This window comes from Miscanthus floridulus, chromosome 8 (genome assembly GCF_019320115.1).
Source record: "Miscanthus floridulus cultivar M001 chromosome 8, ASM1932011v1, whole genome shotgun sequence".
Lineage (NCBI taxonomy): Eukaryota > Viridiplantae > Streptophyta > Magnoliopsida > Poales > Poaceae > Miscanthus > Miscanthus floridulus.
In genome coordinates, this window is record NC_089587.1 from 223,982,559 (window position 1) to 223,998,007 (window position 15,449).

The 15,449-nt window shown below is 45.4% G+C and overlaps 1 protein-coding gene across 2 annotated transcripts; it reads left to right on the top strand.

Annotated features, from left to right (window-relative positions):
- The first annotated feature begins 544 nt into the window (after positions 1–544).
- On the top strand, positions 545–4,011 carry LOC136475144 (ATP-dependent Clp protease proteolytic subunit 6, chloroplastic-like). Of its 2 annotated transcripts, XM_066472698.1 has the most exons (8): positions 550–775; positions 1,550–1,619; positions 1,769–1,973; positions 2,078–2,143; positions 3,066–3,206; positions 3,347–3,400; positions 3,555–3,647; positions 3,741–4,011. In XM_066472698.1, the coding sequence occupies exons 1-8, from the start codon at positions 604–606 to the stop codon at positions 3,786–3,788; spliced, it is 849 nt and encodes a 282-aa protein (XP_066328795.1). In that variant the 5' UTR covers positions 550–603; the 3' UTR covers positions 3,789–4,011. The 2 variants fall into 2 exon arrangements, with proteins under 2 accessions (XP_066328796.1, XP_066328795.1); XM_066472699.1 differs by lacking the exon at positions 3,741–4,011 and having other exon boundaries at positions 545–775; positions 3,520–3,624.
- The last annotated feature ends 11,438 nt before the right edge of the window (positions 4,012–15,449 follow it).

A 15,449-nucleotide genomic window follows, 5' to 3' on the forward strand; every position in this document is an offset into this window, starting at 1 on the left:
AATTGTACTGTAATTCGCAAACTTTTAATTACTGCCTTCTCATGGTGAATAGAGTTTAAACCGCTGGTATGCGACACGGCTGGTACATACATCGAGCAGGTCGACCAGGTGCAGGCCCCGGCGCTCGGCCAGCACTGCCGAGTGCAGAGTGCTGAATTGTTTGGCGGCACTCTCTCAAGAGTTTGTCCTATGATAGGCCAAAATGAGTTATCAGGGGAGGTTTTCAAAATCGTGACTGCGCCATCAGGTATAAGGATCTTGCATTTTTAGACGTCTTGCATCCAAATAAATTTTCATTAATTAATAAATATATAGGTAAAGAAATTGAAGTATACCTGTAATAACAGGATAAAACCCTAACTTTTTTTGAGCAAGAATAAAACCCTAATAAAATTCGAGTACCGTTGCCACCCCTCGTGTTCATGAACCGAAGCTAGCAGGAAGCCCAGCCCAGCAGTGAGCAAGTCCAGAAAGAGAAAGCAGGCCGGCCCGCAAACTTGCAGCCCACATGAATCAGCGAGCCCGAGTCCAGCCTCATCTCCCTCTCCCTCCTGGCAGCTCTTCACTCTCTTCGGCTCCCCATCTCCGCCTCCAGCCGCGGCCATGGCCACCCCCAGCATCTCCGCCCCGCTCGCCGTCCGCGCCGCCCCCTCCGGCCCCTTGTCGCCCCCATCTCTCCGTTTCTCCGCTCCCTCCACCGCCAAATCTCACCCTCACCTTCAGCCTGGGTATTCGTGTAGACGGATTGGAGCCAAACCACGCCTTGGTCTCCGAGGTGAGTTTTCCACGCACTGGTTCCGCATCTTGTTCTAGTATCGCTCGCCGTTTTTCTTCCCTATATATACGAATCGGATAGAGTCGCACGCACCGCCCAGGCCCCAGGGAAGGCTGAGTTGACCAGGCGAAACGAAACCACTCGGTTTGTTTGTTTTTATCGACTGGACTATTAGATTAGGCCTGCAGGGTTCTATTGCTGGTGACGTCCTTATGTTACTCAAGGAGCACAATTGCTATCTTGCAACACAATTGTTGTGTACTTCCGAGGTGCCGCAGAGAGTGGATCGGTTGTGTCTCTGGGATCATTTGGTTGTGTGAAGTGTCCAGTTGCTTAGTTCTTTATCAATCCTTTGATTGGGGTCTGCATTGTCCCATTTCAGGCCTCTCATAGGCAGAACATCGATTGGATGCTAGGATTATATCATAATTCATTCTGTATGAGTAGATTACACACATTTCGCCACTGTACGAGCATTTTGACTAGTACAAAATAGGAACACGACCATGTAGTAAAAGGGACTTTCATGTTGAATTTGCATTAATTATGTTAGGCACGACCATGTAGTTCTACGCTCTTGCCTGAAGACGCATCTTGACTTTTTAGCAGGATAGTAAACACAGATAATGCTAATATTGCACTGGGCATGCTTGAACCGATTTTCTGTCTATTCCTTTTAGGCGTGCTATTTTCCCGTTCACTTAGCATGCTTTTGCACTATTATTTTGTTGTGATATGTCGAATTCCTATCTCACGCTAATTATATACACATAGGATTCCAATCTGTGTCACATGGTGTTTCTTCACAGCAGGCTGAGAGGATACGCTGCCATTCTTCTCTCAGGTACATATTTGTAACTACATTGGGCTGCTAAGTAACCTGTCTGTTTTTTTATTGAGGCCACGACGCTGTGTATTAAAATTTTATCTTTCACCCTAATAATATTGCATATACCGGGATTTCTTTGTAACATTGTTAATGATTTTGGATAGGCAAAACACAATAGTTGCATCTGAGAACGAAAATCCACCTTTAATGCCGGCAATCATGACTCCCGGAGGCGCTCTTGATCTCGCAACTGTACTACTGGGAAATCGTGTAATCTTCATTGGTCAATATATTAACTCCCAGGTGGCACAACGTGTGATATCACAACTTGTCACACTTGCTGCCGTCGATGAAGAGGCTGATGTTCTAGTTAGTATATGCATTCTTATGCTGCTGGAGTTCTAGCAGACCCTCGTTTGTAGTTCTTTATGATCTTCTACCATCTTTTGTATAATTCATATCCTTTTTGTCAGATCTATCTTAACTGCCCTGGTGGAAGTCTCTATTCGATCTTAGCGATTTACGATTGCATGTCCTGGGTAAGTCATCTATGTTCAGTGCCTTTTCTGATTTAATACTGGGATTGTATTCTTAAGTCATACATTTAGAGCACCAAGACTTACGATTTTGGCACTAGAATCTATTTACATGACAATCCTTCTGTTTCATGCATGCTCCTTACTTTGTGTTAATTGCTGTGTAGTTTTATTATTATTCTAAAAGCTTAATCTGCTTGTCATATATTGGTAACACAACATTATACGTTTGCAAGGTTTGTATCCATGTCATCCTGTTTGAGCAGCGGCACATGGACATTCATGCTACTTTCTTTCATTTTTTGCATTAGTTATTTTCCTTCTGGGGCATGCAATAAAATGCTATATGTTCATTTGTTCATTCAGCTTTCTAGTTGTTCCCTTGCATGTTGCAAAACAATGAGCTTTGCTAAGTTTAAAATAAGAGAAAACATTCCCAAACAAATATATTCCAAACATGGCAGCAGAGTATGCTTGGCGCCTTGGCCACAGTACGTAATACTGCTCTTACACTACATCCCAAGTGTTACAACCTGCTCTCCGTTGCCTAAATATATTTATCTTGCCAGAAGAGTCTACTATAACTAGGTTATGTTCACCATGATGTTGGACATGCTATTTTCTTAAGACAGAGAGAAATAATTGTTTATGTTAATATGTTTTGTGTAATCATTCCGTATGTGACTGGTATATGCATTTTGCTTTGACATGTCATCCACGGATATTTGATTTCCTTGTTTTAAATTTACTTTTAGTGTTTTTTAATTAAATCAAGCGATGTATTTATATAAGATTTGATCCATTAGTTTCCTCTTGCCATTTTTATATTTACTATACACCAAAGATCTGCGTGTGCAATGACATTTCCTTCCATTCTGATGTCCTATGCTGATGCATGAAACATGATTTCTGTTATAACAAGCAGATAAAGCCCAAAGTTGGGACAGTGTGCTTTGGTGTTGTTGCCAGTCAAGCAGCAATCATCCTTGCAGGTGGCGAAAAGGGAATGCGCTATGCAATGCCAAATGCTAGAGTAATGATTCATCAACCTCAAGGTGGATCGGAGGTATGACTGTTGGCTTTCTTATTTGATTCAAGGAGCTAGACAAATTTCTAGTTTGACAGTTACCATCTTTGTCACCACCTCTTGTTGTTGCACACCCATCTTGCATTTTATTTTGATACAAGCAATTGAATTACGAGCAGGGTAATGTGGAGGAGGTGAGGCGACAGGTTGGAGAAACCATCTATGCTCGTGATGTAAGCATTTAGCAATTGTGAATGATTTATTTATTTTCGTCATTACATTTTCTCTCACTGGCACACTGCCAGTGATGCTAAGAAACGAACTAACTAGACTGTATATTTTGGTTTGTAAGGTCTGATTAAAAGTTCATGGACATTCCGCTTGCAGAAAGTTGATAAAATGTTTGCTGCTTTCACCGGGCAACCACTTGACATGGTGCAACAGTGGACAGAGAGGGATCGGTTCATGTCTTCTTCAGAGGTATTAACTTGTCTTGCCTATGTAGAAGGGCAGAAAAGAGCAAAGTAGCAAATTTCTCTTTTCGAGCTATTACTTATGTTTCACCATTTGCAGGCCATGGATTTCGGATTGGTTGATGCCTTACTGGAAACAAGATACTAGAGAAGGGACACAAACCCACATTTTATTAGCAGACTTGAATGCTGCAGAACTGGGGCTGAGGTTAGATGTTGGCTGTCCATCTTGTTAAGGCCCTGGAATTACAGGAGGTGCATACCGAAGAGCAAGATTTGCCGCTGTGCATACATAGAGCAATATATGTTGATCGGTCAGTCTTTGGACTACGACTTTCCTTGCAATGCATTTGTAGCTGTAGCATTCGCCAGATTATGTTGGCACATAGGATGGCCTTGTCATGCACTCACGCTAAAGCTATGAACACTGTTTACCGTAGGCCTAGATGATCTTTGCGGATGGGAGAAAATTGTCTTTTTGATATATAACCAAGCCTGTAGACACATCTGCAAACTTGTACCCCAGGAAATGAGTAGTGGTTTGAGAAATCGTCTGGATTGAACATACTGAATTTACTGTGAGATCGTCCCATGATTTTTATGTGAAGAACTATGTTTCACCAACTTGTTTTTACAAGTGTTAAAATCAGGTGGTCCCTGCACACTTATCGTGGAATCGACGAGGAACTGGACGAGAAGCATTATACCTTTTTTTTCCTGCAGTCTGGTCAGATTTGGGCGTGCCTCTCATTAGTTATAATGCAACTTGTGACTGTGAGTGTTTATAGTATATCAAGGCCTCAGTTTTAGTTTGGCTCTAGGCCTCGAGAAAACTTAAGACCTTATCTCCAACACTTTGAATCGTCTCGGTTTGTTTCCATATATATAGAGATGAATTTCTAGGTGTTTCATGGAGAGAAAGATGGACTTGACTTCTACCCATGCATCGTAGTTCGTAGATAATCAGGACTGTTATTACTTATTACCATGGAGGTTCTTCCTTCTCCCGACCAGACTTTGCATTAAATGACCGTGCTTGATCTGGATTGTACGTAAACCTCTTACCGATCTCTTGCCGCGCGCCTGAGTTACGAGTTATGACCACCAGCCCTGGCAACTTCCACGACCACCGAGCTCAAGCTGGACACGACGACGACATCGCCGAGGGGGCAGCGATGGCTCACGACGATCCCGTGGACATAGTCGCCGATGAGGTCGACAAGATCAGCGGGCTCCCGGACGATGTCCTGCTTGACATCTTGGGCAGGCTGGCCATGGCCGGCGACGTCCGCACCGTCGCGAGGACGTCCATCCTCTCGCGGCGGTGGAGGTCCCTGCCGTGGCCGCAGATCCCCACCGTCTCCCTCGACGTCGGAGAGTTCTTCCGCTCGGACCGGCGGCAGCACCTCTTCGTGGAGCAGCACCAGGCCACGGCGGGGCTCATCGACGCCCTGGCGCGCTTCCTGGCCGCCCCGCCGAGCGCGCGTGTCATCGAGACGCTGAGCCTCAAGCTCATCCTGACCAGGCGCGACTACGTGCGCCACGTCGGCGAGCTCGTCGGCGCCGCGGCCGACGCCGGCGCGGTAAAGACCGTCGAGCTCGAGCTCGTCACCGAGATGGCGAGAGTCGCGAGCGAAGTGGAGGCGCGGACCAAGCTCGACTACGGCGAGCGCTTCAGGCACTTCATGCAGGACTGCCCCGGCGCGTTCCGGTCGCTGAAGAAGCTCGCCCTGCAGAACCTGTGGTTCGACGACCCTGCCGAGGTGAACAACCTCGTGCGCGGCTGCCACGCTCTCCAGCACCTCACCCTGACGTCCTGTGGCTTCTGTCCTAAGACCGTGCTGCAAGCCATGGACGACGACGACGAGCCGCCTCCGCTCCCCATGCTGATCATCGACGCGCCACAGTCACGGCTCCAGGCTCTGGTGTGCGAGTTCTGCTACACTGGCGGCGTCGAGCTGGTGCAGGCGCCGAAGCTCGCCAAGCTCTGGTACAACGCCGAGCTCCTCCTTGAAGATTCCATGGCGGCTCACCGGCCGATCTCGTTTGGTTGCGCTCCATCGCTGCGACCATTGTGGCTATGTCAGGAGCAGGTCGAGCACAGCTTTGTGAAGCTCAAGTTGAGTGAGCTTCTGGTCGACAGCAAACTAGACCGGCTCGGCTTGGTGTTTGACAATGGAAAGGTACGGTAGTATGCATTGCATGCCAAATTGAAACAAACACCTCCCATATCTCAGGTGCTTGATTTTTTTGTTGTTATTCAGGTAATAACATGCAATTTTGTCATTATTTGGCTATAGAAAAAATTGTAAATTGTCTTTTGTAAGTTGTCTTTTTAATTGTGCTAGTTCATTGTGGATTCCTTGTCTACAGGCACCTGAAATGTAGCAACTTCCATTTTCAGTGTGAAATTGACTGTTTTATTTCGTTGTTGCTGCAGATGTGGGTTCAGCCAGAACGTCCTAATTAATAAGCAGCTCAGAGCTGTACTCGGCGGCCTAACGGGTCTGTATCTGCCGCTGCTGGAGACTCTTGAAATCCATGTGCGTATATATTGCACCAGTTCATGCATGCATGCTAAACTCCTGCTTAATTACTAGTAGTTTGCTATGACTAATGCATCTTCTACGGTTCTACCTTGTCATCGATGACGGTGTTTTACAGATATGTTGCCACATATGTGAGCTCAACAAGAACAAGAAACGTGGCGAGGATTCGGACCTAGCATGGGAGCCGTCTCCAGGGTTCAGGCTCTATAAACTGAAGCAGCTCTTTTTCCACCGCGTCTTCCATGCAGAGAAGGACCTGCCGTTAACGTTTGCGAGGCGACTCATGGTGCTGGCGCCGAACCTGCAGGCCGTCACCTTGGGCGTCAGGTCTCTCAAGTGTCCTGCATGCCTGGCCGCCCAGCGTAAGCGTCCGGGTTTGGCGGCATCGAGACGGAGGTTAGCGGAAGGCAGCGACCACGTTGACGTTGATACGTTCGTCAGGGCGCTCCAGGATGGCATCCCTACATCAGCCCAGATAACAGTACTTTTGCCTGAATTAGTTCGATGTAATTAGCTACTGTAAAGCGGTTTTATCTTGATTTTTTCCCGAAAACCTGGTTTTATCTTGAAATGAATGTCCATCTTTTACTCATTTGGTTTGCAAGCTGAGCTGGCTCAACTGGTCGAGGGTGTTAATATATCTGAAATACTCAGGTGCGGGCATCCGTTCCATCGAACGAAGGAAAAGAGAGAGAGAGACATTTTCCTAGACGGTCGTGCGGTCCTCACCGCAGCACCGCGCCGCCGCCCGCCCGCTGCTCGCCTTCTCCAGCATGGGGGCGCCTCACGGCGTCCTTGTCCAGGCAGTGCGGGGCGCCTCGCCGTGGGAAGGCCATACCCGCGTCAATCGCCGCCGCTGCCACCTCCACCGCGGGTGCAGCTCACCAGGGACCGCGCAACTGCCGTTGCCATCCTCCTCCACCGTGACCTAGCATTGGATCCCGTTGTGCAGTGCTCCGCTCGCCCGTCTACCAGGTTTTGTTGAAAACGTATGTTGCAAGCATATGTTTCAAGTGTTTCAGATGTTTCAAAGGTATGTTGCAAGTGTTTTATATGGATATTGTAAAAATAGATCGGGATGTTGTATATGTTGCAATGGCTATACACGTATGTTGTAAGTGTCTGTTCTAAATGTTTCATCTGTGTTTTAGACGCATGTTGATGTTGCATATGTTCTACGCATATGTTGCAAGTGTTTTATCTGAATATTGCATATATTTTGCAATAGCTTTTTAAGTGTTTTTAGGTGTTTTTGCAAGTGTTTCAGACGTATGTTGCAACTGTTTCAGTTGTTTTTACATATATGTTGCAAGTGTTTCATCTAGATGTTGCAAAAATAGATATGATGTTGCACATGTTGCTTTAGGACCCACCTACCGTAGTCGCATGCTGCAGCTGCTGGGGCATCGCCGTTCATGCGCGTGGGAAGTAGAGGGGGCGCGTGAAACGCAGCGCGGCGGAGTGTAGGCGTGGGCGTCCGTCCAAACGTCCTATTGCTACCACTACCGTTAATATATGCCTAGACCATGTCTTCAGAGGGAAAATAGTTAGGTGCCTAGACAATGTCACGTACAGGCTGAGGTGCCTTGCCTTGTTTAGCAATCTACCTTTCCATCTTGATAGGCGCCGACCAATTTTCTCTATAAGGGGTTGCACGTGAAGTTTTTTGTAATGATCGTGTGTGAAGCTATAGATCGAGGTAGCGGTATCGGAAAGGGTGTTGTAGGCCCCAAGGAAATGTTGGTGCACAGTCTATAAGTCGATGTTTTCGCATCTGCTCGGATATATGGATCTTTTCTATGGTGATCAAGTTTGTGATGTCTCCAAAGACCTGAAGTATTCCTCTGATCGCATGTAATTCTGATATGATCAGGTTGATGAACATTGCCACGTCATCTGCGTATAGAGATGCTCTTAGTTTGGTAGAGGTCAGCGGTAGTGGGGAAAATATCCCTTTATGGATTGCGAGGTCTAGCATCTTTTGTAGAGGGTTGGATGGCAAGGATGAAAAGCATGGCCGAAAGAGGGTCCCCTTGACGAACACCCCACTTGTGAACTAAGTGGCCGCATTGTCGAACATTCAAAAGTGCCCTTGACTTATGCATTCTGGAGATGATGGAAATCCAAGTGCGATGGCGTGGTCCAAAAAACCTAGGGCCGGTAGCGGTTCGATTAAGTGACTCCAATTGATAGTGTCGAACACTTTTTGAATGTCGAGCTTTAAGAAGAGGGCTGTGTTAAAATTTCGTAGGACTCAATTGAGTCAAAATTCCAGTAATCAAAGATCCTAATACACGATCTACAGAGAGGCAGAGAGAAGGGGAGTGAGAGGTTGCAGACCATCGAAGGCCGTAGTGGTCGAAGCACCGGTCGGGATCTTGTTCCCTGATGCCATCTGCACGCCGGCAGCGACAGTCGATGGAGAGAGAAGTCGGTGCAGTGGCGTCCTTGGCGGCGGCGTGTGCGTCGGGGTGGCGTTGCCGACGTCGGTGGTGCTTCCCGTCGCTGGCAGCGCCCCTTCTCAAGATCGAGTTAGGGTTAGGATGTCGGTGGGGTGTCTGGCGGCGCGGTGAACCTCGTACTGCGAGCCCCGGCCCCCACCTTTCCTTTATAGCGCTGGGCGACGGGGGGCCACCAACCATGTAGGGTTGGGCGCCCCTGATCAGGGCGCGAGAACAAGGCCCAAAGGCCGTTGGGCCTAATGGCGTGGGAGATTAATCCAACATTCTCCCCCTTGATCTCTCATCACTTTCTTCGTTCTTTAATTCTTACTCAAAACTTTCGATTCATATTTTTCTTGCTTTCATCCTATTTCATCACAGATTAGTGCATAGAACTGTCCCATCGTCACAGCAATTAATGCCGTTAGACTAATAGCCATAATACACTTCTCCGTTTTGAAATGTAAACTTTCTTTGGGCCCTTCGTATGTTCGGGAATCATAGGCTTTCCCTTAAACCCATGCCGGCTATGTATTCTCTGAACACGTTGGGTGGTAAGCCCTTTGTGAGCGGATCCGTGAGCATTTTCTCTATACTTATATGCTCAAGATTTATTATATGATCCCAAACTTTATCTTTCACAACATAGTACTTTATGGCAATGTGTTTGGCAGCACCACTTGACCTATTGTTGTGAGCATACTATACCGCTGGGTTGTTATCACAATACAACCTCAGTGGTTCATTTATATTATCAATCACTTTCAATCCGGGTATGAATTTCTTCAGCCAATTCACCTGCCCCGTTGCCTCATAGCATGCTACAAACTCGGCATACATTGTCGAGGATGCAGTTACGGTTTGTTTGGAGCTTTTCCACGATATAGCCCCTCCTGCGAGAGTAAATATATATCCTGACGTGGATTTTCTTTCTTCTCCCGCATAATCAGAATCTGAATACCCCTCTATCTGCAAGGAATCAGATCTTCTATACGTAAGCATGAGGCCTTTCGTACCCTGCAAATAACGTAGGACTTTCTTCACTAAATTCCAATGTTCAATTCCTGGATTCTTTTGATATCTGCCAAGTAACCCGGTAACAAAAGCTAGGTCAGGGCGTGTACACACTTGAGCATATTGTAAACTTTCAACAACTGAAGCATACGGTACTGCTTTCATTCGGTCAATTTCATATTGGTTCTTGGGACACTGATGTTCCCCAAATCTATCACCCTTGACTATAGGAGCAGGTGAAGGACTGCACGCATGCATACTAAATTTCTTCAAGACCTTTTCTATGTATGCCTTTTGCGATAATCCTAGAACCCCCTTTCTCCTGTCTCGGTGAATCTCTACTCCCAAAATGAATGAGGCCTCACCGAGATCTTTCATATCAAAGTTTGAGGACAAGAATTTCTTTGTTTCCATTAGTAGATTGATATCACTACTAGCAAGTAAGATATCATCCACATACAAAATTAGGAATATGTACTTTCCATTCTTGAACTTTGCATAAATGCAATTGTCCTCAATATTTTCTTTAAACCCAAAACCTTTTATCGTTCTATCAAACTTCAAATACCACTGTCTTGAAGCTTGCTTCAATCCATAGATTGATTTCTTTAGGCGGCATCCCATATTTTCCTTTTCTTTTATGACAAAACCTTTCGGTTGTGCCATATAAACATTTTCTTCCAAATTCTCATTTAGGAAAGCCGTCTTTACATCCATTTGATGTAACTCCAAATCATAGTGGGCTACAAGTGCCATTATAATTCTGAAGGAATCTTTACATGAGACTAGAGAAAACATCTCATTGTAATCAATCCCTTCTCTTTGCGTGAAGCCTTTCGTCACAAGTCGCGCTTTAAATCTTTCTATATTCCCTCGAGAGTCATATTTCATTTTGTAGACCCATTTACAACCTACTGTTTTGGCTCCTTTAGGAATATTTTCTAAGTCCCAAACTTTATTGGTACTCATTGATTTCAATTCATCTTCCATGGCCTTAAGCCTTATTGGTACTCATTGATTTTAATTCATCTTCCATGGCCTTAAGCCACTTTGATGAGTGGTCGCTTCTTATGGCTTCTTCAAATGAGGTAGGATCATCCCCCATTTGACATTATTCTGTTTCATAAACTTCATAGTCATCAGTAATAGTTGATCTTTTTATTCTTTGAGACCTTCTAGGTGCCTCCGGCACTTGTTCCACAGTTGTTGTTGTTCTTCCTCATGTGCAACATTTGGTTCTATAGGTTCCTTAAGGACAGGTTCCTCATGTTCATTTATTGTTGCCACGGGAGAACTTACAACAGGTGTTGGCACTACAGTGTCCTGCACTGTCGGTGCAACAGCAGCAGGTAGCATGAAGAATGGTTCTTCAACCATCAGAGTGGGTACATGTACCTGCTTCTCCTATAGGCTGATTTCTCATGCTACCATGCTCTCCCTGATCATGTTATCCTCCAAGAACATAGCGTGTCTTATTTCTATAATCTTTGTATGTCTGTCAGGACAATAGAAGCGATATCCTTTCGATCTTTCTGGATAGCCAATAAAATGGCAGCTGACTGTCTTGGAGTCTAACTTTTCTATGTTTGGGTTAAACACTTTTGCCTCAGCCGGACAGCCCCACACACGCAAATGGTTAAGTGAGGGTTCCCTTTCTGTCCATAATTCATACGGTGTTTTAGGCACCGATTTACTTGGTACTCGATTAAGTATATGAATGACGATTTTCAGTGCCTCCATCCATAAACTAATCGGTAATGTGGAGTAACTCATCATGCTTCTTACCATATCCATTAAGGTACGGTTACGTCTTTTAGCCACTCCATTCTGCTGAGGCTCCCCCAGTGTGGAGTACTGAGCGACTATACCATTTTCCTGTAGAAACTTTGCAAATGGTCTAGGAATTTGGCCATATGGGGTATGTCGCCCATAGTACTCTCCACCTTGGTCTGATCGTACTATCTTGATTTTCTTATTGTGCTGATTTTCAACTTTAGCTTTAAATATTTTGAATTTATCCAATGCTTCCGATCTTTCTTTAATTGGATAAATATTGCCATAACGAGAGTAGTCGTCTGTGAATGTTATAAACGAGTCATAATCATCCACACTTTTCACAGAAAAAGGACCACATATGTCTGTGTGGATTATTTCTAAAATTCCTATGCTTTGTTTGGCATCTTTCTTAATTTTTTAACATACTTTTCTTTGATACAATCAACACATTGTTCTAAATCTGAAAATTCTAAGTGCGGGAGAATTGATTCCTTAACCAATCGTTCTATTCTCCCCCTCGAAATATGGCCCAAGCGACAATGCCATAATTTCGAAGAGACATAATCAATTCTCTTCCGCTTCTTAGTTACATTCGCAGATGGGGAATCATTCACATTCTCATCACATACATTGTTCGCATTCTCAGCAAGAGATAATAAATAAAGCTTGTCTTGTCGGAAGGTAAGACCAACACATTTATTATCAACTAGTATCTTACACTTGCCACCACCAAAACAGCAATCAATTCCATCATCATCAAGTTTCAAAACGCTTATCAAATTTCTACGCAAAGAGGGAACATAAAGTACTTCTTTAAGTCTAAGTACAAAACTATTATTCAATTCTAAAGAAAAAACTCCAATGGCTTCAACATTGGCTTGCACTCTATTTACAACTTTAATCGTTCTTTCTCCTCTTTGCAAGGTTCTCGTCCCACTTAACCCCTGTAAGGAATTTGCAACATGAGTAGTTGCTCCTGAATCAACCCACCAAATGAATTTATCATAATATAAATACAGGAATTCATCTACAAATATAATAAATTCATCACCTTTCTTTAGCAGAGATTTCAGGAAGTCTGGACAATCCCTCTTGTAGTGTCCCTTCTTGAAGCAGTGCTTGCACTGATCTTTTTTAGCTCCACCATATTGCTGATTCTCAAAATCCTAGGGTTTCTTTCCCTGTGAATTGGAGGAAGAGGCCTTATCCCACTTGGGTTTCCCCTGTGGTTTAGAATTCTTACCATTAAAATTCTTTTTTTTTATCCTTCACAAAATGAGTGGATTCACCCTGTGAGAACTTTATCCTCTCCTCTTCTTGAGCACACATTGAGATGAGTCTTTCTATGTCCCATCTTTCAGGCTGCATATTGTAATTCATAATGAAGGTGTCATATTCTTTTGGCAAAGAAGCAAAAATCAAATGAATCAGGAAATCCTCCTCCTTCAAATTTATTTCCTTTAGCTTAGATGCCGTAGTGTTCATCTTCAAAATGTGCTCTCTTATGCTACCACCAGTGAATTTCTCATTCACAAGCTTCTTAATCAGTGAACTTGTTGTGGCCTTGGTAGACCCAGTAAACTGACTCTTGATTTTCTCAAGATATTCTTTGGCAGTAGCACATTCAGGGATTGAGCCCCTTATCTGTTCTTCTATGGTGGCCTTGGCCACCAATAGGCACTTGCGGTTGGAGAGAGTCCATTACCTATGTTCAAGGTCATATTTCATTCTTATTTCAGCATGATCATGCTTTCGAGCAGCGAAATCAGCGTCGGATTTATTTTCACCTCTCACTGGGTCCTTTGGCTCAGTAGGACACGGTGAGGTGATGGCAAAATCGACCTCTCCCAATGCAAGTTCCAATTCATACTTCTCTCGCCACACACGGTGATTGGTCCTATTGAGTGTTGGGATGTTGGCAATGTTCACAATGCATTTGTCTCCAGAAATCACACTAGAGTAAGTAAGAAACATTTATACATAAAATTTCATGCTTTAACTCAACGTTGGTCAAATTAAAACTTATAATTCATCCATGCAAACATTTTACATCACCATTGGGCGGAAGTAAAATTAATGCATAATTTCTCATGGATCAAAATTATAATATTGTTATTAACAACGTTGGTCAGAAAATAACAACATCATAATCTCATCAAAATTATCAGAAATTCATCACTTCTCTTAAAATTAAATTATCCCGTTGGTTAAAATTTAATCAAAAGAGAACAAAAATTATCATGCACAGCGGAAACATTAATAATCTTTCATATTATTATTTTCCAGAAGCACTGAGTACTTTACTGTTTTCTGGCAAAATATCGTTGGATAATATTTGCACAGAAAAAATTGTATCAAAATCATTCAAATTCATCAAAAAATATGCATTAAAATTGCTCCTGGAAAAATAATAACAAAAAATTTTCTTATTACTTCAGCCCAGCGCAGCCCAGCTCGCCCATGCGCGCGGCCCAAGATGGCAATAAACCGGCTCAACCCAGTCCTCCGCGCACGGGCAGGCCGCAACCTGGGCCTGGGCCGGCAAAGTGCCGCGCGCGCTCGCACCCGCCTGGGCCGGCGACGGCCCGATTTGATCTGCGCCGTTGGTTCTGATCGGACGGTCGCACGCGCGGATAGGGAGAACAAAAACCCCGCCCGCGGCCGCGCCCTCCAAACCCTAGTTCACTTCTCTCTCTCGGCCTCTCTCTCTTCGCTCCTCACACAGCAGTGAGGCGAGCGGGCGGTGAAGCGAGCATGGCGCCATCGCCGGCCCCCTCGCCGGCGCGCGTGCTCTCCAACGGGTGAGCACGCCGCCGTCGAGCGGCCAGGCCGCGGCACCCCTTTGGCCGAGCCCGACGAGCAGCGCCCCGAATCGGCTCTTCTACTCCCGCGCTGGTGAAGGGCCGGTTCGGCTCTTCTTCTCCCACGCCGGCGAAGGTGAGTCCGCCCCCCTTTTTTACCTTCTTCCCCGTCCTTTCTCTCTTCTGGGATTAACCCGTGGTGGGGATGGGGAAAAAATTAGGGTTAGGGATTTGTTTTTCGATTCGATTTTGCCGATTCGGTTTTCTGTTCTTTTGATTTCTTTTCTTTTCGTTCATCCGAATGGGAAACTAGGGTTAGGGTTAGGGTTCCGACCCTTCTTTTCTTTCTTCTTCCCCTTCTTCCCCTTTCCCCTACTCTGATTTGATGTGGGGAATTAGGGTTAGGTCTTAGGGTTCGGCTTCGTGAGCCGAGGGCCCTATCTCTTCTCTGATCCAAATGGATCTGTTCTCTTTTCTTCTTTACCCGGTTAGGGATACACAGAGGCACCTGGCTCTGATACCATTGTTAAAATTTCGTAGGACTCAATCGAGTCAAAATCCCAGTAATCAAAGATCCCAATACACGATCTACAGAGAGGCAGAGAGAAGGGGAGTGAGAGGTTGCAGACCATCGAAGGCCGTAGTGATCGAAGCACCGGTCGGGATCTCGTTCCCTGATGCCATCTGCACGCCGGCAGCGACGGTCGATGGAGAGAGAAGTCGGTGCAGTGGCATCCTTGGCGGCGGCGTGTGCGTCGGGGTGGCGTTGCCGGCGTCGGTGGTGCTTCCCGTCGCTGGCAACGCCCCTTCTCATGATCGGGTTAGGGTTAGGATGTCGGTGGGGTGTTTGGTAGCGCGGTGAACCTCGTACTGCGAGCCCCGGCCCCCACCTTTCCTTTATAGCGCTGGGCGACGGGGGCCCACCAACCATGTAGGGTTGAGCGCCCCCGATCAGGGCGCGAGAACAAGGCCCAAAGGCCGTTGGGCCTAATGGCGTGGGAGATCAATCCAACAGGCTGGCGTCTTCGTCTTGTGTAGTTTTCATAAAAAGAACTTTGACTCTTGCGAGACTAGACTGTTTAGGAGGGGCACCAATCTATTTGTCAATAGCTTGGAAAAGATCTTTGATATGGTGTGTATGAGACTGATGGGCCAGAAATCACCCATTGATTTGGCCTCAAGGGTTTCTTTGGCAATAAGACGATGTTTGTTGTGTTATTAGTTAGGT